Source organism: Apis mellifera, linkage group LG10 (assembly GCF_003254395.2).
Source record: "Apis mellifera strain DH4 linkage group LG10, Amel_HAv3.1, whole genome shotgun sequence".
NCBI classification, from domain to species: domain Eukaryota; kingdom Metazoa; phylum Arthropoda; class Insecta; order Hymenoptera; family Apidae; genus Apis; species Apis mellifera.
In genome coordinates, this window is record NC_037647.1 from 7,937,756 (window position 1) to 7,961,865 (window position 24,110).

The 24,110-nt window shown below is 43.3% G+C and overlaps 1 protein-coding gene across 19 annotated transcripts in view; it reads right to left on the reverse strand.

Moving 5' to 3' along the window:
* Nucleotides 1-2,584: 2,584 nt before the first annotated feature.
* The window catches only part of LOC410001 (regulating synaptic membrane exocytosis protein 2), a 64,591-nt gene continuing 43,065 nt past the window's right edge, over nt 2,585-24,110 (reverse strand). For 13 of the 19 annotated variants that reach the window (XM_016914348.2, XM_016914343.2, XM_016914346.2 and 10 more), the window contains 12 exons: nt 21,489-21,633; nt 20,992-21,158; nt 20,741-20,913; nt 20,146-20,386; nt 15,510-18,874; nt 15,127-15,306; nt 11,431-11,559; nt 10,733-10,943; nt 8,293-8,507; nt 7,871-8,010; nt 6,700-7,716; nt 2,585-5,751 (listed from right to left, as the gene is read on the reverse strand). In XM_016914348.2, the coding sequence (XP_016769837.2) occupies nt 7,510-7,716; nt 7,871-8,010; nt 8,293-8,507; nt 10,733-10,943; nt 11,431-11,559; nt 15,127-15,306; nt 15,510-18,874; nt 20,146-20,386; nt 20,741-20,913; nt 20,992-21,158; nt 21,489-21,633 (5,173 nt within the window). In that variant the 3' untranslated portion in view covers nt 2,585-5,751; nt 6,700-7,509. Of the gene's footprint in view, nt 5,752-6,699; nt 7,717-7,870; nt 8,011-8,292; nt 8,508-10,732; nt 10,944-11,430; nt 11,560-13,582; nt 13,764-15,126; nt 15,307-15,509; nt 18,875-20,145; nt 20,387-20,740; nt 20,914-20,991; nt 21,159-21,488; nt 21,634-24,110 lie in introns of those variants that run through there. The other 6 variants (XM_016914345.2, XM_016914342.2, XM_006564457.3 and 3 more) reach the window with 6 other exon arrangements.

Sequence of the window (24,110 nt, forward strand, 5' to 3'; positions counted from 1 at the left end):
CTTTGAATAAGGTAGCTTTATTTTGTTAAAAATATTACTGACATTATCAATTAACAGCGGAGTAACGAGTAATCGGAAAACGATGAGATACTTTCTTTTACACATCGTGATCGTTGAATTCCGGCGGTGTCGTCTCGTACTTTACAAAAAAAATGTTCTCGTTTTGCGTTAAAATATACATGTCTATATGCACGTGTTTTGTGTGTGTATATGTATATATATATAAGTGTGTGCCTGTGTATCGTGAAAGGTGGCTGCGATTGAAATGCGACGAGATCATTGAATCACTTTATTGTCACACGCCATATCTGGCATCAGGGGTATCTTTTATCAGATATATTATACTGGATACAGTCACTAACGCTTTATATTTAATCATTCCGCGTATAGATCCCGCCATGAACTCCTCGTATCGTAGCAGTACTGCATTTCGAATTTTTTACCAGCTAGCCGAACCATTGAGATATATACAGAACTACGATTGAAAACGGTTTCGTGTCAAGGATCTGCAGCCGATTCTGTATCGATCCTAGACATTTTCTACGAAAACGAAAGAAAAAGAAATCGTCGGAGGAGTTCTCGGCCGAGTTCTTTTTATTCCCACGGAACTTTTTATCTAATCGTATTGTTTAAATTCTTTCGCCTTTGTATTTCTTAATTTTTTCTCTCTCTCTCTTTTTAACGAAAATGACGCACCTTTTTTCGTGATATCCCACGCTCTCTCCCTTTCTCTCTTCCTTGCTTTCTCGCCCGTACTCCTCCGTGTTCCTTTTCGAAATATATCCGGACGTATGTCACACAGATAAATTAGAAAACCGTTTCAAGCGGTTGACGCATATGTTTCGAACGGTGCGAAGTTGCCTCATTGATATTCGAGAATCAGACCGCGTGATCTTACGATCGATATGTGCATCGATTCCGTCGCGAGCGACCCGCGCGGGAAACTATGGGAATCAACAGTATTAGAAAGTCACGTGATCGAGGCATTGACGAATTGGAAAAAGTCTTTTTGAGATTCCTTAGTTCCGTCGAAATGATCTTATGGTGCAGTGTTTGTTTGTGCGTGACTTGTCGAAATCCGTTAACAAAAGCAACGAATTCGAAGCACATTATTGATCGTATTAATCGTTCGACGCGATTACAGGAACACCTATACTACGCTGGATCGTCTCTACGAAATTTTTAAGTAAGTAATGAATTTCATTGTGTAAAGAAATCGTTGACAGTGTCCCTTCGTTTTTATCGTTTCTTCTTTCATCTATCTCTCTCGCTCTCTTTTTCTGTTCTCACACTCGTTCTTTCTCGCATACCCTATATCGTAATCGTAAACCTAAATTGTCTCTAAATTTGACAAAAGTGGTACCCCTTGGCTCTCAAATTTTCTGCATTCCGTGTAAATTGTATTATTTACTCTCGTTCTAATCTCTTTTTGCGATTAATTTATTTCTTTTATATTTTCGCCATTACGCCCCCTTTCTATCTCGTTTCAGCCATTGTTTTGTCCGATTCGATTATATTTGTTCGAAAGATTTCATTTTTTTTTTGTCTCCCTTCAATCTTCTTTTCGTTTTCGTTTAAGTTCATTGTAAGTATATAGGTACAAAGTTGGATATTAATTTGTTCGTTTTCGTAATTAATACTATTTGTATGTATATGTGTATATATAATATATATGTGATTCACGATGCGTGTTCGATCCTAAGATTGAGCATGCCTATGTACAAATGGGCATGGCAAGAGTGTGAAAATTAACAAGTTCTATCTTGACTCTCTTCGCGTTATTTCTACACTTAAAAAACTTTTCAGCTATTTTTAAGAACGTTTAAATTAATAATAAATAAATTATGCGTTTCTTACTTTTTTTATTTTAGGTTAAGTTCAGCAAAAATTTTTAAAGATAATTTATTTAGTAGAATATTTTAAAAAAATAAAAATTAATATTAACGTTAAATAACATTTACTGCGAAGACAGTCAAGGAAATTAAATTATATCAAATCATACGAAATTAAAAACAGTGATATCTATCATTTTTTTCAAATCCAGCCTGCTTGTTTTCATTTTTGATACGTTTACCTGTTTTACAATTCTTTTCAAAATTTCTAACGAAATTTTCTACGAGAATTTATCGATGTTTTTAATTCTCCAAATTACCTGATAATGCAAGTGTAGAAAAAGTAAACTCGTTTTCCTCCTTCCATTCTTTTCTTTTTTTCCTTCGAAATTTCTTAAAACCGGCTACTATAAATTATAAAAGTCCTACGTTTGTATAGGATATGCAGTATTTTATATCGTAAGCATTAACAGTCCGCAACGATAGGACCTTCGCGAAATTTTTTTTATATAATTTCATCATGACTAATAATAAATTCTTAAAATTAAAGAATTGAAAATTTTAAAACTATTTCAATTTCGTCGAAATAAGTTTTTCCTTCGTATCCTTCGTATTATAAAATGAAAATTAATAAATAAAAGAGAATAATTGCAAGAAATTAGAAATTAGAAATCGAACGAATTTCGCGAAGAATCTTACAGCCGCAAGTAACCGGCGGATTACAAACTGAACGTATTACTCGTAGTCTTGTATTTTTTTTTTTTTTTTTCCTTATCAAGTGTTATTCACTAATACAGAGTTTATATTTTGTTGTGTGGTTAATTACGTAGTCATTGTTCCAAGAGTCTACTAATATAAGTCATGCACTTGCAAAATGTTTTTTTTTTTTTTACTTAGAAATCGACTTAATAGTAATTTTTTTTTCTTCGTTTGTTCATTTGATAATTTACGTTACACGTCGTCTGATAGAACTCTACGTTTGGTTTGTGTTCGCTTTTTTTTTTTTCTTCGTTCACGAGTAAAAAAGCTTCTTTTTTTCGATTTTTTTTTTTTTTTTTTTCTTTTTTTTTATTCCCTTGCTGCACGTTCTGTCCACTAAATCAAGCGTGTTATAGGTATGATAAGATATCGCTTCTTTTTTTATACATCCTTCTCGTAATAATGGTCGATCGATTACCCGGTTACCAGATGGTTTAGCCTATCTATAGAATTTGTCGCGAAAGAATCGAGTTCCTCACTATTTTTTTTTTTTTTTTTTTTTATCCATCTCATCTCAATTCTGTTTTCGAAATTAAGCCTCGCATCGTGATTACGTGATCATTGTTTCGCTCTTAAACTTGCTTAAACTATATCTCTTTGGAATTTTGTACAAAATTTCGCGTGGCAATAGCGGGTAATACGACGAGAGTGCAAATGCAAGAAAGAAATGATAGAGAACTTCGTCGCGAGAATTTAAAGCGTAGTAGCGTGACACCGGGTTTTATAAAGCGTAAAATATGTGATGAGATATCGATAATGAAGTCACTGACATAGAAAAACTTTCTAAAAGTTTCTAATTTTAATACGCGAAAATTTCTTATTCAAACGTTCCGTGGAAAAGTATAGATTGATACACAAAAAATTAGATTCGGTTGCAAATTTTAGACCCTCGTGTGGTACCTACATAAGTAGCTATTCTGCAGTATCTCCGAAAGAAAAATGGTGACTCTATTTCAGTGACGTCGATCAATATCCAAGGAGTACCTTTTAAAGAGTAACAAACGAGGAGTGAAGCGATGTAAGGGAACGAACTCAATTTTTTTTCGCGATGAAAAAGGACGACAACCGTTGTCGCGTTTCTCAACGAATCGCGTAATCAACGTGTCGCAATCGAAAAAGCAGAACGATATTTGTTCGAAGCAATTAAACCGGCAGATTTCTTTTTAATCTCTTCGACTCGAATGATTCCTCCCTTATTCTCAATTTTTCTTCACACGATCGACTTCGAATAAAATTCCTTTTTTTTTCTTTTATCCACAATTGTTTTTTTTTTTTCCTCCCCTCCTTTCCTCCTATCCCATCCCATTTTTGCAAAGAGAAATTCACATATTGCAAGCACAATCGGCAAAAAGAAAATTACATTCGTTAATCAAGTGTTTAATGCTATATAGATAATTATCTACGTACACGTGCATGCTCATCGAATTTTTTTTTTGTGTTCACAAGTGACCGGACAGACAAATGCACAGACAAAGATCGAACACATAACATGAGAATTAAAGAGATATAAAATCGATTGTGAGTTTCATCGAATCGCGCTCCTCCCTTCGTTCCTCGTGGACGATGGCGGGCGCCGTTTCCGCTTCCGTTTCCCGAGAGGTTCGTCAGCAACGATGCGTAATACGTAATGTTAATTCATGGATCGACGGTTTCCGTGGCGTGTCTCTGTTTTCAGGGGACGAGGCGCGATTCCACGGAGGGTCCGTTTTATACGCAAGAATTTACGTGGGCGGTTCGTATCGGTAAATATTCGTGTTAAAAAAACGAGCGTTCCTTTGAAAATCGAGTGCAAGTCGATAAAGAGAATAAAATATTCTAAAAGGTATACATACATACAAGGTTGTCCCCTTACGCGTAACATCCGATTCCGTGAGGTTATTCGATAATTAAATAAAAACTAACATAATCACAATATATGACAGTCGATATAGTTAGCATTTTACTTTTTTTTCTCTCGCTCGCTCGTACGCTCTCGATCTTTCTTTCTCTCTCTCTCTCAATCTCTCTCGCTCATTCATTCGCTCACTCGCTCACTCGCTCGCTCGCTCATTTTATCACGCAAAATAGTTGAAGATGGGCTACTTTAACGTTCAACAACAATTCGCTAATTCACGATATTTCTCGGCCTCGTTCCCGTTCGCTCTCGCGATACGTTCGAATCCACGGACGATTTTCGACGGATAACAAACGCGACACAAAGCTCGAATCCAAAGTCCCGGTCTCGTCTCGAGCTTTGTCATTATTATTTTTATTATTATTATTATTATTATTATTATTATTATTATTATTATTACTATTATTATTATTACTATTATTACTATTATTATTTTTAATTATTATAATTATTATTAATATTATTATTATTAATATTATTATTACTATTGTTATTTTCTTTTTTTTTTTTTCCTTTTTCTTGTCTCGAATAGTGATAGTAAAAATCGATACGCGTTGCGGTTACGCCGCGATCCTTGAAATCGCGAGGGGAACGGGATGACGAAAACGCGACGGTCAAGGCAAATTGTTCATCATTTTCTTAATTAACACTTGCGTGCATACGTATCGCGAATTCATATATATATATGTATATATATACATATATATATATTGTTATAATTTATTTACAATAAATAATATACGCTCTGACGATGATATCTGTTGGCTAAAAACTTTTGACAACGAGTTCCAAGTTAATTTCTCCTTCCTTCTTTCTTTTTCTCTTTCTTTTTCCTTTCTAATTCGTTCATTTGATCGTTCATACTATGTCTTTCTCTTCTTTTTATATATATATATATATATATTTTTTTTATGTCCTGAAAATCGTCACTTTGGCGTTCAACACATTGGAGCGTTCTCAAATTATGTACAAATATTATATTATCGGAAAATGTCTTGTATCCGCGATAATACACGCGGATAATATATCGTTACTATTGTTGGTTACTTAAAATTTCGTTAAATGTTTCACAATATAACGCGTCACCGTATCACCGTTCGTAACGGGTTTAGACTCGAACAATTTCACCACTTCACAAGTTTCTCGTTTCCCCCGTATCACTTGAACATCGAACATAGAATCACCACCGTTCGGCACTCCTTTCTCACGGCACACCGCGTTGAAATTCGTATCGATCTCGTATCGAGTATCTCTGGGCTGCTTTCACTGGAAAGGAAAAAAACGAAAACGTACGGATCAATCGGTTGTTGACGCGATAATATATGTGCATATATATAATCCATAGAAACATCGTATAAGAGGAACAATAAGAAGTAAGATATAAACGTGGAAGTAGCTACGTAGGACGTACGTATGTACACAATTAAAAATAAGAGATTCGGGGGAAAGGGTTGTTGCATCTTTGGAACATTTACTCGGGGTATTTTTGGTTGGTTTCTCTCAGTGTTATTTATAAGAGACATTGAAGAGAACTTGGACAAAGGACTCCGAATACGGCAGACTTACCTTTTATCTTTCTTTTCTTTTCTTTTTTTTTAAAGATAGAGGCATTTAATTTCTATTAGATCGAACAGGTTTCGCACATTGGACTGAAATCGTTCGAAAAAGAAGGTATTTGCGATAGATAGGGTGCAATGTTGTGCAGAATTTTAGATCGGCAAAGTAATCAAGCAATGTTCTCTCTACGATTACTCGTAGCTGTGGAATAATGAAAAGTTAAAAAAAAAGAAAAAAAAAAGAAGGAAGGTAGAAAAAAGACAATCAGATTGCGAGGAGGTGAATACAGTACAGAGGAGAGAAAACAAACACAGAGATATTCGTAGTGAAAAAGAAATATTCATAGGAAAAGGGTAGAAAGTAGAAGCTGAAAAATTGGCCATCGATACAAGAAAGAAATTTAAAAAGCGATAAAAGATATTTCAATGTAAAAAAACGGAAGACAAGGGGAAGACTTTTAACAGCACGTTAAAGATTTCACGTGGATACGTTTTTCAGAGAATAATTTTTAAAAACGATTTAAACTCTTCTCTGTATAACGAATCGAATAACGCAACGAGAAAATTAATAGAAGAGAAATTCATTTCCGTATCCGCGTGAAATCGATTTCAAATCAATTATTTATTTAGGAACGATGCGTTGATCTCAAGTGCGTACCTAAAACTATCTGGCGCTCCAGGAACATGGCTGCTATCTCTACATCTAGTCTACAGACTAGTGGCTCATCTGATATGCCGTACATGATATGTGATGTGCTAGTGGTGTTTCTAGAAAGACATGTCCTCTCGTACGACCTTTCACACTTTTCCCATTCTCGCTGTTACCTTGTACAAGTACAAAAAACACACTTTTCTCGTTTTTTCTCGTCCAACAACGCGAACTCACTTGCCCAAAATTCTTTACCCACGCAAACTTTCCTCTCACTGCGGATATATTTTTTTCCTCTCGTTAATACGAGATCATCGATCGTGATTTACTTTATTTTACCGTATTCAGAGCCGACGGTTATCGATATCATTCGATCGATCGTCGAACAATTGAAACGCGACATCTTTCTTTCTCGTGATGATGCAACGAATAATCGTATCGCGTGAAATTTCTATGAAAATCTTTAAACTTACGCGTTTTTTAATTCATCTTAACGATCCTCGAATATTCGCGAACAATTACATCTATATGTATATATATGGATATTCCGTTCGAAAAAAAAATATATGTATATATATATGTGTGTGTGTGTAGATTATATCTTCAAACGCGATCAAGAATATATTCGATATTTTTTTTTTCTTTTTTTTAATACTTTTTTCCCTCTCTTTTTCTTTTTTTACCCCTTTTTCTTCTTCTTTTTTTTTTCTCTTTTTTTTCTTTTTACTTTACTTTCCATCGTGGGAATTGTGCTCGAAAAGAAGTTCGAAAACTACCGTCGGATTACACTTAAAAGAGAATAGCAGATGGAAGAGCTGTTTAAATCTTAAAGGACTCTAAGGACGTGGCCGAGGATCGACGGGACAAAGCTAAGGATGGTGGTCCACTGACCAGGGATATGTTGCCAAACAGCTTATACCACCCGAACACCATCTCATTGAGGTTCAGTTCGTCCAACACGATCTGCGCAATGCCCATGAACACTTTTTTCCCTTCTAATCGGCCGTAATCACCCCATACTGTCACCTGTAATCGACAAGGGAGGAAAAAAGGGTTTAAAAGCGATTGAAAAGAAATCTAGAAAATCTCTTAAACCGATTAGAATCGATCACGATTACGATTACGAATTGATCGATCTAATAAGAAAGGACGAAGGATCGATGATATATATAATACTTGCCTGCAGTATACAACCCCGGCAATTTTCTCTGAAGGCTAACGATTGTTGGTAGAACGGATCCAACGTTTTCCTGGCTGCTGTCGTTTTCGCTTTCGCGATGCATTTCTTCCCGTTCACCAAATAAACTTTCACGTAGGAAGCTGGATCGATACGAAAAATGATTCACGATTAATTTTATTACAAATTATCATCACGTTTCGACACGCATTTCAAATACAATATCTTTAAAAATTCTTCCAAGAGAACAGACAAAGATATTGTTATTGCGCGTTATCTGGCTTCGTTTAACAAAAATCACAAATATAATCCTTCATTGCTCATCAGACTCGCTTCGATTTTTGAATGTGTTAGAAACAAAAAAAAAAAAGAAATAATCCATGGTTCGAATAGAAATAATAGATCCAAGAATCGATTGAACGAACCTGGAATGGCTTTAGTGCCCTGTTTCGGTTTAAGGTCTTTGGCACGTATGACCTCCACTTCGAGGAAGCCTTTCTTCTGAGAGAGCGAGAGCTGAATCTCGCCAAGGCAGCGTGCACCGAGTGCCTGCCTCCCGACCACTTGCCCAGGCCCAAGATCTTCGATGAAATCTCTCAGTTGGCCGGTTTCGCCCGACATTCGTAGACTGGGGGACCAACTGCAGTTCCCAAAATCGAAAAATATTTAGCCAACCATCGAGAATACTCTCGCGAGTTATATATTTTATATCGTTAAGGCGGATTTGTTAAAAAAAAAAAAAAAAAGAAATAACGAAAAAGAAAAAAAAAAGAAAAAGTAAAAATCAGAATAGGGAGGGGGGGGATAAAATTGGTCCAACAGAAAGTTTCGTGGAAATGCTCGATTCGCAGACTCTACGAATCGAAGATATTTCTTTCATTCGTTCATGGATTAAACGTGTTATTCCATGTTTTCCTTTTTCTCGCGTCGATTTTCTAATTTTCGTAAATTTGTGTCAATTTTATATTAACCACGAGAGAAGGGAAGAAGGGGAGGGGGGGAAGAGGGGTCAAATAAACGAATAAGAGATCGTTCCGCGGGAGCGAGGGGGACGATTCTCGCAAGCCTTCGACGTAAGTGAAGGAAAGAGAGGGCACATCTCATTCAACTTGTATTGGACAAGAAGAACTCACGCTGCGAGTATATATAATAGTGTTGGTGTAGCGAGTAAATATATATATATATATAATAATATATATACGAAGAAAATTGTAAGTTTTGGAGAAACATAGCAGGCTGTCGGTGCATGCAGTCAGTCCATTCTACGAGCGAGTAGTAGTAGTAGTAGTAGTATACCATTCAACGATAATCAGTTTTGCCCTTTGACACGATTCGCTCTTCACCGTTGATATTAAGATTTACTTACACCGTATAGCCTCTGATTATCCTTGAATCTGGCTAATTGTACTATGTCTATTCATGCTTCATCAATTAACTTAATCCAGAATAATATTGTTCTCTTAACTTACGTTCAGGATTTACCTTTCGTCGTCTTATTGTCTATAAAATCTTAGTCCTTAGTTTACCGCAACACTTTAGCATCCTCATTGCTATATGTCGCGTGAAACGAAAGTTTTCTTTATGCATAGAGTTTAAGACGATTAACATTTGAGATATATATCCATCTTCCTGGGTGGTTCGTTATCTTGTCAATTTTTTCTTTATTTTTTTTGTTTCTCTTTCGAAAAAAAAAAAAAGTAGAGAAATACTTGGGATCATTATACTGCGGATGACATGTGGTTTAACTATGAAATGATTATTGGTCTGATGATTATTGGTCTGCGAATATACATATACATATACGTATTGCGCTCGATCGAATTTGAAATTAGCGTAATAAATATATCCGGAATAATAGCGTTCTATGTTTTATATATATATGTATATAAACAGTTTTTAATTTTTAATATGGGTTAAAAATATTCTTCGTCGTATGGGCGATGAAAATGAACACGAACGAATGATGGTATACACGTATATACACAGAGTGTGTGCGCGCGGTTCACATACAATGGTGCTTCGACGATTATTTAGCCAAGCAATAAGCCAAGACGACGATAACATCGACAAAAAAAAAAAAAGAAAATGATAACGATCAAGATCACATTGATATCACATTGAAGTATAAAATTACGAGAGTAACGAAAGAAAAAACTTAAAAATAAGTGACATTTGTACGTTCGACAGGCTTCCATTTCTTCCTTCTCGTGGCGAATTAACTCAAGGAACAAAAAAAATCGCATGTTTCGCACACAATAATGGAAATGGAATGGTGTGGTGGTGGTGTTGGTGGTGATGATAAATGATAAAAAAGAGAAGGGAAGGGGTAGTAAAAAAAAGCATGAATGAGCAAAAACATCGATGCTGGGCATACACATCAGCTCAATCACACGTCGAAAGACAAAACGATCCACGTTTCACGTCCGCGATCTCCTGTGCAATAAAACAATAAAAAGGTTCGTCCGAGGAGCACACGGTGAAGTAGAAACAGAAAGTCAGAGTCGGATAGAGAAAGAGAGAGAGAGAGAAAGAGAGAGAGAGAGAGAAAACAGAATCATTAGCAGGGTTAATCCAACACTTCTCCTCGAATCAAATCATTGATCTTTTCTTCTTTCGTTATACATTTAAAGCTCACGACTAACCCTGCTGGAAAGATAATAATAGATAGATCGTTGAGACAGACAGAGCGAAGAGGAGACGGAAGAAGACAGAAGAGAAAGAGACAGAACGCGAAGAAGAACAGAGAGACAGACAAAGACAGAGAGAGAGGAGAAGAAGTAGAAGAAGAAGAAGAAGAAGAAAGAGACAGCAAGGAGAGTCTCGCAGTTCCGGTTGCAGAATCGGTCGGTGGAGGCCACTACTTACGAGCTTCCTTCGGAACTAGAGATCGAGTTGAGACTTCCGGCTGTGTCACTGGCCACCGATCCCGACTGTTTCCCGGATTCAAAGCGTTGATATGGTACAATCTCCTCGGAACGTTGTATGCTGCTCGGCGTGCTGTTGCGTTTCCGGCTCGATAAACCGGCGCGTGCCTCCGCGACACCACTTCCGACGAAGACCCCGCCGACACTGCATTCTGCGTTTTAAACCAAACAAGAAACAACCGCTAAAGCTATAATCTTTCATTTTCATCCCGTTCATCGCGTCTGCCGTAGCCCTTTCTTTTCTCTTTTATCCAGCTGGTCGTGGTGGTCGCCGTGCGATATTTTTCTATCACGATTCTAACCACGATTCTAATTCACTTTCTCTCTCCTCGCTCGCTCTCTCGCTCTTTCTCTCCCTCTCTCTTTTTCACTCGTTCACGCGCATGACTCTCGCTCACTTTCTTCGTTCGAATTTTCTCTCGTGACGAAATTAAGAAAAATGACAAGGGGGAAAAAAAGGTATATGCACGCACACGCACACGTACACCTCTCGATTGATCGAGAAAACTCATCTCGGTTCAGGATATGAATGATATACAATCGATGAGGCAGGTTGGAAGGCAGACGGTGGAGGAAGGTTCGACTTTTTTTTTTCTCTCTTTTTCTCTTTTTTTCTTTTCTTTAGCGTTGGTCAATTACCACGTAGAAAGAGAAAGACTTCGTCAACCTGTGTTGTCGGGTTAAGCTTTGAGATTCGATGATATGGATGATCCCACGCAAGGAAGCCTGCAAAAGATCTCGTTCCTCGATGGGTTAAACGCTCGCTGTCTGGAAGAAAGAATACGACAGGGCAATGGTTAACGGCCAACTCGAAATTCGATCGTTTCCCAGAACTTTTTTTCTTTTTTTCTCTCTCAACTCGCGTTCTCGAGCTCGCGTTTGCAGTCAGAAGCGAGCAAAACAAAAAAAAAAAAGCATCGCAAGCTTGAAATGTTTTTCAAGTGTATGTCTTCTTCAACGAAACGTCTTCACATCTATGGTTCCGTTGTTCAAAGTGGTAATCTCGCTGCGCCAACTACTGCTATATATATTCGTACGTGTGTGTGTGTGTGTGTCTTTGCGTGTTTCAACACAGAAACTCGTGTACGAGAGGGGGAGGGACGGGGGGCAGGGCGTCGTTTGATCCTACAAAAACTCGTTCGTTTCTCTCCTCGCGAGTTAGAAAGAAATACGAGTGTTCCAACAAAATTTTCGAGAAATACGTAAGAAGTGTCCGCAGGCAGAATGTACAAGACTGTGCGCTACATTCAACGAATCAAGTTTTTTTACTTGGTAACTGTAACTGAAAAAAAGAAGGATAAGAAGAAAAAAAAGGGAGAGAGATATCGAGATATGTATAATCATGTATATATATATATAAATATATATATATACACATGTTGTACGTATATGTAGAAATATATGCGCAATAAGAACACTGCAGCGCTCGAAGAACATCAAGAAACGAATAAGCCGTAATGGGTGAAGCAACCCTCACCCCCAAGCACGTATCAACAGCTGCCTCTAAGATAAAATAAAATGAAAAAAAAAAAAAAAACGAACCAGGTGGTCAACTTACCTACCGTTGGACGCGTTGGATTCGTTCAGGCAGAGATTCGCAACAAGTTGACCACGTGTTTCATTCTAAAATGTTGTAAAAGCTGTACAAAAACAGACAGACACACCGGCAACATCGTATTTGCACCAGCGTCAATCGCCGGGCCGGCGCTGTATATGTATATGTATATATATATATAGGCTACAAATATATAGGGAACAGCCCGAAACGAACAAAATGATGTACTTGAGCGGCTGAATACGTAAGGTATTCTCGAGCGGCAGATACAGAACCTTTCTGCTCTATTCTCATCCCCGCCGGATCTCGATGAACGAGATCTTCATCGAGATCTCGACTCGGCTTTAGAACAACTCGTGCAACAACTCGTTCCTCTAAGAGTTACGTATCGCTACTACAATGGAAACAGTGTCTAATTATCTATGGGGTGGGGAGGGGGGAGTAAACCGGGAATCGTCTCGCGGCTTTAATTTTCTTTTTCTTTTTTTTTTTGAGAAGAAACATTCTCCTCCTCGAATTTCGATCGAATATTCGAGGAGAGAGATAAAGCAGACTCCTTTCCAAACAGTCAGGAAGCAGCCAGGAAACGTTTCGCCGTTACTCCCATGCGTACATACACACACACACATACACTCTCTCTCTTTCTCTCTCTCTAATGCAAAAATTTCTTTCTAAAGAATTAATTATGTGCTGCGTGTTGGTTTATATATATATATATATAATATAGTTGTTGACTGGTAAAAAAAAAAAAAAAAAAGAGATAGATCGTAGGATCGATTGCTCTCGTTCTTCTTGCCTCTTCGTGCCTCTCTGCAATTTCTCTGTACTCACATTTCTCTCGAAGGCTCGATGCTACACTGCTACATCTCGCATCGCGCTTCGATCTCCTCTCCTCGAGTTATGGATTCGCTAATTGTAATAATTGGAGAGAGAGAAAAGAAATCTATCGAGAGATATCCGTCGCGTTACGACGATTCAAATTTGAAAAGTGATCGCGAAAGTGATCGGAGGGGGAGGGGAGGGGGGGAAGTTAGTCGAAAGGCGAAAAATTTGACGACGATTTCGCGCGCCACGTCGCTCCCTCGTTTCGTTTCCCACGTAACGAAAAAGAAAAAGAAAAAGAAAAAAAAAGAAAAGAAGGGACGTAGCAAAGGGGAGGTCGAAATCAAAGTGGAGGAGAGAAATAAAATTAAAAGGGGGAGGGGGGATGATATATTTTGCAGGGTGTGTTCGGACCTGTCCCCGTCGCCGCTACCCTCGCCGTCGCTGCTGGCGGAACTCGGTTGTCGTCCGCTCCTTCCGCTGGCCGTGTCCTCCGGCAATACCTCCTCGCTCCTATGAACTGTAAACGAGGACTTGCCCTTCTTCCCGAATCCTAGCCGCCGTTTTCGTCCTTCGTCGCCCACGCATGTACCACCAACAGACGCACGTGGTATGTTATGGTTTTTGCGTGACGTGACACAGTTTTTTTGTTGTGATTGTAGTAGTAATAGTAGAAGTAGAAGTAGTAGTAGAAGTAGTAGAAGAAGTAGTTGTAGTAGTAGTAGATGTTTTTGCAGTGGATATGATCGTGTCGTTGATTTGCATATACGGTGTATATGCGATGTATATATGCGTTTTTTGGTGCGTGTGTCAAGAGATTTTTTTACTCGTGGTAAAGTGTGTGGTATATATGTATATATATATGTACACATATACATATTCCACGTTGAATTTGATTCGAGTATATTATTTGTTGCGAGGTTTTTTTTTGCGTACAATAGTAGGAGCGATCGTTCCAGCGATCGATCGGGGGTGATCCGCGTCGAGTGTTGTCCCGTGACACGATCGCGCGAGCGACGATATAGCCCCGCCACGATGAGAAATCGTGCAGGTGGGTGCAGATCGATGACGTGAATGGTCCCCAGCGTCGAGAGATAGTCGGTTGGTAGAAGTAAAGTGTGAATGTGTTCATGTCGAAGAGAGGCGGATAGAGATGAGGAGGGATGGCGGAGAAAACAAGAATACGATTAGAATGTACATACTGCCCCGTTTTACTGGGATTTTTTTTTTTTTTTTTTTATCTTTGTACATCTACGATGCGCTCTCGATATCGTATCGGATAGGATATCGTCGCGGTTCCACCGATTTCGGTTCCTCGGCCTCCCGAAAGGATTCCCATCATCGAAGGATGGGAAATTCGGATCGAGGAATCGAGATTTTCTCGAAGGGAAACACGTCTTTTTTACACATCTATTTCTTTGTGTTCATTCCATCAAGTGAGAGTGTGAAAGAACGAGGCGTTGTAAAAAATTTTAGGGGAGGGAGAGAGAGGGAAGGAGGAATTTTTCTCGAAAGCAACGACGGATATAGCGAGAGCACACCGTAGGTCTACTCACTAATGGCGCTAAACTAATTCGCTACGCTATTTACTCGAGGAACTATCGGTATATATATTGTACAAAGAGACTGACTAGATTTAAGATGGCAGATAGAAAGATATAGAGATAGAGAAAGAATAGAAGATCCTAGAGATCGCGCGAGTACAAGTATGACGAGTATGAAGATATATAATAGAGACGTTTTCTTCTTTTTTTTTTTTCTTTTCTTTTCTTATGTTTTTTCTTATCTTTTCTTTTCTTTTCTTTTCTTTTCTTTTCTTTCCTTCGCGCGACCGCTCTCGCGTATAAATTATCGTTTATAAAAATATTCCCGGAAAGTACAAACGATACAAATTAAGTAACCGCACGCAAAACCGTTCTCTAAAATCGGAAGAGACGACTAGTGTGACGATGTGTTACCTGTAGCGGACAGTTGACTGGTGCTGTTACTCTTCTTCCCCAGACCCGACTGATACTGCACCGCGCTTCCCCCACCGCTGCTACTTCCACTTCCGCTTTTACTCCCGGGCGAGCTCTTGCGACCCCTTCTCGAGGAGTCCTCGACGTTCAAACCGATCGCCGTGTCGCTCAAACTACCGTCTGTGGAACAATGGTCGCGTGAACGGGGAAGAGCGCAATCGAAACGGCGAGGAAACGCGAGAACTCTCTTCCCTTCTCCCTCCCTCAAGAGAGAAAGAAAGAAAGAAAGAAAGAAAGAAAGAAAGAAAAAAGAAAGGGGATGGTCGCTCGTCGGAGAAGAGGGAGAGGGTAGAGAAGAGGGAAGCGGGAGGGGTGTCACTCACCGACTTTCTCGTCCTGCGGCGCGTCGGTGTTACTGAGACTCCTGGTGAACTGACCCCTTTTACGATCGTCGTGCTCGCTATCGGGTGGCTGGCTCCTGGACGGTTTCTCGTACGAGCCCGACTGACCGGTGTACTCGCTGCTTTCGGGCATGGAGGAGGATCGGCGATCCCGGCCGTCGTCGCGTTGTCGGTTGACGGCGGCGGTGGAGGCGTCGTCGGCGACGGTTTTTTTCCGGGAATGCCGTCGGATGGACGACGATAGGGAGGGCGTGGCCACGGCCGAATCGTCGTAGTTGTCGCGCGGCGACGATTTCGTGTTTCGTGAGGTTTCGTGGTGATCGACGGCCCGTGGGTGGTAGTTTTTAGCAGTGTCGGAGGTAGCGGTTTGGGAATCAAAGAGACTTGAATTAGCGTTACCGGGGTGGGGTGCTCGGTTACGGGGCCTACGCGGATCGCACGGGCCAAATCCGCAGTTCTCGCTGCACTGGCTCTCGCTCTCCATCGAGTACTCGTAGTACTCGAGGGTGTCGCTGATCGCTACGTTCCTCTTACTACCCTGCTGCTGCGCCTGTTGCTGGCTCGGGTGCCGCTGGGCCTGCTGGCCGTGCCGTTCCTGCTCCTCCCTCTTCTCGAGCAGCTCGAGATCCCTAGCCTCGGGGCAACTGCTATTTCGCCTACGATAATACCTATGCCTCGATTCTATCGACGGCCTCCTCTCCTCGACCTTACGCGCCAACCAGCCCGACCTACCTAACTCCTGGCAACCCGACATCGCTAACTCCCGACACTCCGGACAGCTGGTCTTACGCCTAATCACCCGATACTCCGATACTCCTCCCCGCCCCGTGCGAGAGGGCGGCGGCGGCGGCTCCCCGTACGATCCCGCGTAACGCTCGCCGCGGCTCTCCGTCGCCACGTTCTCGTAATCGTACCTCGACTCCCGAGTAACCTGTTCCACGTCCTTGTAAACCGATCCGATACCCATCGTCCCTCCGCCCCCGCCGCCCCTCTCGCGGAAACAGTCGGCGCACACGACCGTCTCCATCGAGCCGAAATCCTCGTCCGAGTCCAGTACCAGCTTCGTCCTTCTTTCTTCCTCCTCTTCCTCCTCGCCTCCCTTCCTCCGCGAAGCCTCGTAGTAACGGAGCTCCCTCGCCTCGGGGCAGCTCGTGTTCCGTTTCCGGCGGTGCAGCAGACGCCTCGCTCTCTCGGCCCTCTCCGACGAGCTCAACTCCTCGTCCGAGCGTAGGATCGGCGTGGATTCGGCCCGTTGCAGCATCATTCGCTTGCTCTCGGAGAACGTTGGAACGGCGAGCAACGCGGCTTCGTTTGGACGTTCCACGTCCCGTCCTCCATATGCCGCCTCGAAATTCTCGTAAATCCCCGTGCTGCTCGCCTCTCTGCACACAGGCTCTCGCCTGCTTCTCCTCCTTCTTCTACGGGGGAACGTGTTCTCCTGATACGCAGCGTGATCCGCACGCCCGTACTCCGGCCCACTGTGCGCTTCGTAATCGTACTCCTCCGCTGAACGATAATCGCGATAATCGCCGTCCGTCGCGTACTCGCCGTCCACGTACTGCGACGGCCTCCTCTTACGTCCACCTCTTCCACCGTCCTCTCCTCTCTCCTCTCCGCGGCCACCGTAATAATCGTCCTCGTACGCCTCGATCGCGGCGTCGCTCCTCGCCGCGTTTTCATCCTCGTAATCCTCGTACATTCGTCGTCGTCGTCGTCGTCGTCGTTGCTGCTGCTGTTGTTGCCGTTGCTGTTGTTGTTGTTGCTGCTCGTAATCGTCCGCGATATTCCCTCGGTCGATGAACCCTTCGTCCTCGTAAGCCTCCACGTCCCATTCCACGTAACCGTCGTAACCGCCGTTCTCCAAATACGACTCGCCGCTTTTCGCCCTTCCTCGAGAAGGAGAACGAGCCTCGATCGCCGTCCTTCTCCGTTCGCCGTCGTAACGGGCCTCGAAATCGGGCACGATTCCTCCTCGCGCGGAGGAGGAACGAGGGATCTTCTTCTTCCTGTCCCGGCCACGGTACTTGTCCACGCTCGCCTCGTCTATGCTGCAGTATATGTGCTCGTTATCGGTGTCCACGCTCCTCGTGCGTTTCTCCGATACGTCTCTGGCGAAGGTGGGGGGATCGATTTGGAAGGTCGACGCGGTGTACTTCCGTTTCGTGGGATCCTGCCGAGGGCCGAGGAGGAGCGTGGGATCCCTGTCGAGGAAACCGATCGTCTGATCGTCGCTGCTGAACGAGTTCTCCTCCGATAATTCGTACGAGGAACGGTAAGGCTTGACGACGGGCACCGTTCCTCCCCCCGCTTCGACCCCCCCCTGCTCGTCGAAACGCGGCACGTATATCTCGGTCTCGCCGCAACTGAACTCGGAATCGTAACCGTAGAACGGTTTGCGATCCTGCTTCAGCATGTAGTCGTAATTCTTCTCGCGATCGAGCAGAATCTTGGGCACCTTCTCGTCGCCGTTCGAGTCGAAGTACGATTTGCTCTGGTCGCCGAGGGCCGGTATCTTGTCGCCGTAACCCGCGTCGTTGATGGCGAGATTCTTCTTCAACTTGCGGCGCGCCGTCCTCAGGCTGTCGTCGCTGAATATGTTGCTCGAGATCGTGTCGTACTCGAAACTCTTGGCCCTACGCGAGAGCATCCCCGCTCCTAGTCCGAAACCGGCGTAACGATCCGCGTAGGTGTCGTGGAGCACGTCGTAGTCGAAGCTCCTAGCCTTCGAGAATAAAAACGATCTACGCGGCCGTAAGCTAACGTCTAGATTCCTAATGCCGAGATCGTCCGTAACGTCGTGCAACCCTCTCGAGAACAAGTGGTGCCTAGATTTCGCCCCTCTTCCGCCGCGATCTTGCCAGCTACGCGACCGTCTACGGGTACCGGCCTCCAGTTGATAGGGCGACGAGTATCTGTCGCGAAACTTCTCGATGAGCCGGTCGTTGAAGTCGACCTGAAGGCAATCCTCCACGTATATCTCCGGTATACGTTTCTTTGAGCTACCCGTAAGCTCCTCCGGCTTGAGCATGTAACCCTCGGAGACGCTGTACTCGCTGGTCTCCGGGCTGTAATATCTCAGCATGTTCTCGTCGACGGTCTGCGACCTCGTGAACGGCGTACGCATCTTTCTGTACAACGAGCGCACCACTGCGGACTTGCTCCGTACGAGGGGATGCGGGGTGGGATTGTGCTTGCTGGGGTTGTTGCTCCTGGGCTTGGTGGGATTGTTGTTCGGACAGTGACATTCGCTGCAGGGTACCCTAAGTCTGTGCCTGCGCCTATTGCGCCTAGGGGGCAGGGGCATTGGGGATATGACACCGGGTATTAAAACGTTTTTAACTGTCGGTCTGCAAACAATGTTTTTCATATAGAGTTTTAGCGCTTCTGCGATTACACATGTTAAGCGATTTCTTTTTTTTTTTTTTTTTAGCCCATTCTTCATTTTTTTTTTTTCACTCATGATCAAAGAGCAAAAGAAGGAGAGAAAAAAAAAAAGTAGACTCTACTCGCGCGTTCGCGATCGATCGAACGCGTCCTCTTTCCTTTATCACTTATCGCCCGATTTTTCTTTCCCCCTTTCCTTTCTTTCCTCTTTTCTCTTTCCTCTTTCTTTTTGTTCGTCCTTCTTTTTCTTTTTCTTTCTCAATTACGAGCAAAAGTGCAAATGGTAAAGAAAGAAAAGAATTTTTTTTCATCCCGATCAAAATTTCGTTGCATTTTGTCACTCGCCCGAACAAAATATATACATATACATATGTATGTATATATATGTATATATATATATATATATATATATAAATGCAGGTTGTCTGCAGGTAGGACGTGCGACGATTGATTCATTTGTCGATTATTTCGTTTAATCATGACGCGCGGAAAATCGTACGTATAATACGAAAATATAATTGTGACGTGTTTCGTTAACCTATCCGTTCGACCAACGCCACGCACTAATCCCTGCTTTATTAGAATGGGACAAATATTAAATGGACATTGACACGGTGCATAGGAGGTGCAAGTTTCTAGCCAACTAAACGCAGGTAGAGAATCCTCCGAAGAGAAGGAGTAACGGGGGGTACCTATCAAGCAGGCGGCGGCGGCGGCGGCGGCGGCAGGGCGGGGGTGGAGGAGATGAGACAAGTGCAACTACGGGATGTCGTTTCATTCGGCAATGTCCATTTAATTCAGGGATTATCGTCGATGAGAAGGTAAGCCATCAAATGTTCCATTCTGTGCGCGGTGTACATGGTCACATCGACGAGCAATAACGACGAATTATAATATAATTTACACATATGGGGGGGAGGGACGAAAGCGTTTTTACTCTATTCTCTGAGCTATGGAAAATGCGATTGGTATTGGAAGGGGGGAGAAGTGTGAAAAGAGAGGGGGGGGGAGGGATTTTATCGGCGGGATCGAACCGAAATGTCGCGTAAAAATGGATACAGTGGATGGCTGTCTCCTCTAAAGGGATAATTTCTTCTCTATGGAAATTTGTCTTGCTTTGTACACTGATTTTGAAATGCAAGGTCATTGACTCGACAAAAAATTATACATATATGTATATATATATGTATGTATGTATATATATATAGTAAAATAGACATTGAACTATACTCACATTAGTCCTCTAGAGCCACGTGGTCGTTCCGATTGCGTACTGAAGGCACTGCTCGTCACGGAGGCTACACTCTCCATATCTGAGTCACCGAGATCTCCAAGTACGTCTTTGTCAGGACTTAAGTGTCCCCCCCTCCGCGGTCTGTGCATTCGATAAGCGTGACTGTGCGGCAACGATAACGGATCGTGATCAATCGAGAGCAGATCCGAGTCGGACAGGCCGCTATAGTGTCTTTCCCAACCTGAAAGAAGCGAGAATCATCCACCCCTTCCCTGTGAGAATAGAAGAAAGAATCGAAAAAAATTAAAGTTGAAAACTATTTGCAAAAATTCTACATCTCCCCAAAATTTTATTACACCGCGTCGAATTAAATCGAAATTACCGAATTTAACAACGTGCTTTATTACGAAGCTCGAGCTTACTCGTCCCGGGCGAAATTTCGGCCGGAAAACAGGATCAATTAGGGTTGCGGATTTTCACGAGGTTATAATGTTCTCGTATCGCAAACTGTGGTATTCGAAAACTTTCGAATTAATATTCCGCGGCGCGGATATCGCGTCCAAGTAGGGGAGGGGGGGATAACATGCTCGCTCACCTCCCATCCCCGTACTCCTGTACGTGTGCACCTGCCTACTTCGGTGTCTCATGAATCTGGCCCGCTCCTCGAGATCCTGGGCAGCCCTTTCCTTCAGGGCGGAGGGGATCAGAGGCAGCTGCCTCTTCTTCGGGCTACCGGTGGGAGTGGCAGTCGCCGACCTCGAGCTGAATCTGGAGAAAATCAACGTGAAAATCATCCCCTCCCCCTCGATCCGTCGTTTTTTCCTCGTTCGATCCTCGCGAACCTACCTGGGTGGAACGAAGCCGTGCGAGTAGGGCATGGATCTGTGCTCGGGCGGGGACAGAGAGCGATGACCGGTGGGACTTTGAGACCTTCCTCGGTATCGAAGGCTCGGCGAATCCATGGGCGCTGCACTGTGCGACCTGTGGCTCATCATTCCTCGATGAATATCGTCCTGGGAATCGAACGTATTTAACCATCTCCGTACCCTCTATATTTCGTGCGGAGGGGAGGGGAACGAATCGATAATCGCGTCCAACGAGGATAAGAGGCCGCTACGCGAAAGGAAGCTACGCGACGAAGAAAATAGGAGAAAATAGGATGATTTCAGAAAAGTTAAGTTTCGTGGTGTAGCTTCCTTCGATGATTCGCGAAATCCAGCAAGTCTCTCCATTCCTTCGAAACCGTTCCTCGACCGATCGTTAAATTCTCGGAACGGAGAGGGAAAACGCGATCGAGTTGGGAAAAATCGGGGGATGGAAATGACGTGGCAGCAACGACTCACCTTGCGATAGGTCTGGTAACCGGAAATAGAAGCCGGTTGATCCCGTATAAGGGCCCGTTTACGCCCCTGCGGCGACATGTCCCTTCGACTTCGATGCTCCCCGTCCATGCAGAGCTCCCTTTCCGGCGGGGGGCTAGAATAGTGGCTGCTCCGGCATGCGTTCATTTTTTCGCCGATTAGTGATCGTCGTGTTTACCCTTCTTTTTTTTTTCTTTTTTCTTTTTTTATTTTTACAGATGCGTTTATAAAATATGGGCGGAGGGGTAAGGCGAGTGCTTGTGATCTCTCGCGCTAGATTACAGAGTGCATGCGGCCAGGCTGGTTCTCATTTTGCGATGCTTTATCAAATATGCATTCTCTACGCTCTGCGCGTTGCAACCGTGGCGCGGTTTCTATCCGCGTACGACTGGTTACACACGAACGAGCTCGGTAGAAGCGACAGACCATGGCACAGAGGACACGCTCTACTACGTGGCGGAAACAATAATGGATAAACGCAAGAAGGTGTTCTCCGTATTTGGGGTAAAAAAAGAAAAAAGAAAGGCGATCGATCGGTCAAAGTTCTTCAAAGAAAAAAGCTCGAGCCAGCTTGTTGTTCCCTTCGAAATATTTCTGCAATCGTCCTATATATATACAGAGTTTTTTTACGTTTCAACAATTTTCGAATCGTCGTGGCCACGATCTCGAATGATGGAATCTCAAACGATGCACTTTGATCGAACGGATTTAATCGACCGCGATTTATTTCCGGGATTCACTTTCACAACAATTTTATCTTTTCTCCACCCGTGGATACTCGTGGAAAGGAACTAATTTCCATGTATCCGATCATACTCGTAAACGCTGGTAACGCTAGTATCGATCCGCGAGCCACGTAATGCCGAGTGGTCGCGATCCACGCGCGAAACTGCACCCTTAGCTGCCAATAAAAGCGGACGAAATAAGAGCGTTGCTTGGACCGTCGGTCGGTGCTGGTGTCCTCCTCCGCGGTGGAGGGGCAGTTGTTGGCAAGAAGAAGCTAGTCGGTACTGAGGTAAGGGTGGTTTGGCCGCTGTAAACAATGGTCCCGCGGCTGATCAACCGAGCCAAATGCGTAGGGAACGCGGTGGCGGGGGGAGGGGGGGGAGGGAGATTGATCGCGCGCGAATCATTGGCGGGGAAACGGCGCTACCAGCCGACGATCCGTAGTTTCCGCTTCCTGGCAACGATGGCCGACACCAATAAGCATCGCGTTGGAACTGGACGTTGCCCAACAACGAATTTCGAATCGGTGGAGAGAAAAAAAAAAAAAAAGAAAGAAAGAAAAGCATTGTCGGGAGGGAGGGAAAGAGGGGGAGAGGGGGAAAGAACAGAGAAACGGAGCCACCCCGGCCGATGCATCGCGTTTTTTGCACTAAGCGTTACTAAAAAGCCATGTCCTCGCGCAAATCTAAGTCTCGTTTTTTTTTCTTTTTTTTTTTCTTTTTTTTTTCAAACGTGGAGAGATGCAAGAAGCGATGACATGATGACGCCTACGTGTGTCTACATGATCGGTGACCTACTGAATCTCTGCGCCTAACTAACTCGTCTTCTTTTCCTTTCTTTTTTCTTTGCGCTTTTTCCCCTTCCTTTTCTTTCTTTTCTTTTCTCTCTCAATCGTCTCCATCCGAGGGGTGGTTCGCTCGACGGAGAAACGAACGGTAAACTAAACGGTTTCTCCTCGCGTCGTTTCTTTCTTTCTTTCTTATCTTTTCTTTTCCTTCCTTTTTTTCTTTTACTTTCACTTCTACTTTCGTTTACTCGGTTTCGTTTGCACGTGCAAACGCAGAGAGACGATCCACGCGCGCAAACCAAGAGGAACACCAAGAGGACGAGAGTGGAAGCAACCACGAGCGACTAATACTAGAGGGGTAGTTGGAGCTGCGTGATCCCTCAACTTTGGAAGCGACTCGAAGAACTACGTCTATCTCGCTTCTAACGAATTCGCATCCTGCCGCGAGAATTTGCAACGTTTACAGATATACAGCAACCCGAGTTCGAATATTATTTCGACACAGGATCAAATATTATTCGGTAACGAGAAGTTTCCTATCCAAGTTTCGAAGGCAGGCTTATCGTGGAACGAACGAGAACGGCTAGGTTCGAAAGAATTCTCCCCAACGATTCCACTCGATGATTCTCCACTCCTGCTGTTGTTGTCGTTGTTATTGTTGTTTGCTGTTGTCGTCGTCGATGCAACGCGAACACGAGTGGTTCTTTTTGGTATCGTTGGTGGAGGATGCGTGGAGGATCGAACGGGGCCTGTTCCTAGATTTTCTTTCTCTTCGTCGACAATAATGACGCGCGAAATTCCGCCCCTGGTCGTTAGTCAGACCGTTTTCGAAGGGAAGAAAGATGTGGAGAAACACGGTCTGGCAAACACGCGCTCTAATCTCTTTGAATAACGGCATCCCTTTGACTTTTCATTTTTGCGAACCACTCCGTTCTCGTCGATCTAACTCGTCGTCGCGAGATCTCTCAGGTGATGTCGATCGTGTCGTACGTAGGGGGAGGAGGGAGAAGGTGAAGGGAAGTTTATCTAACACGCTAACCTAGCATTGCAAGAAGGATGTAAGAACTTGCGCGTGCTTGCGTGTGAGAGAG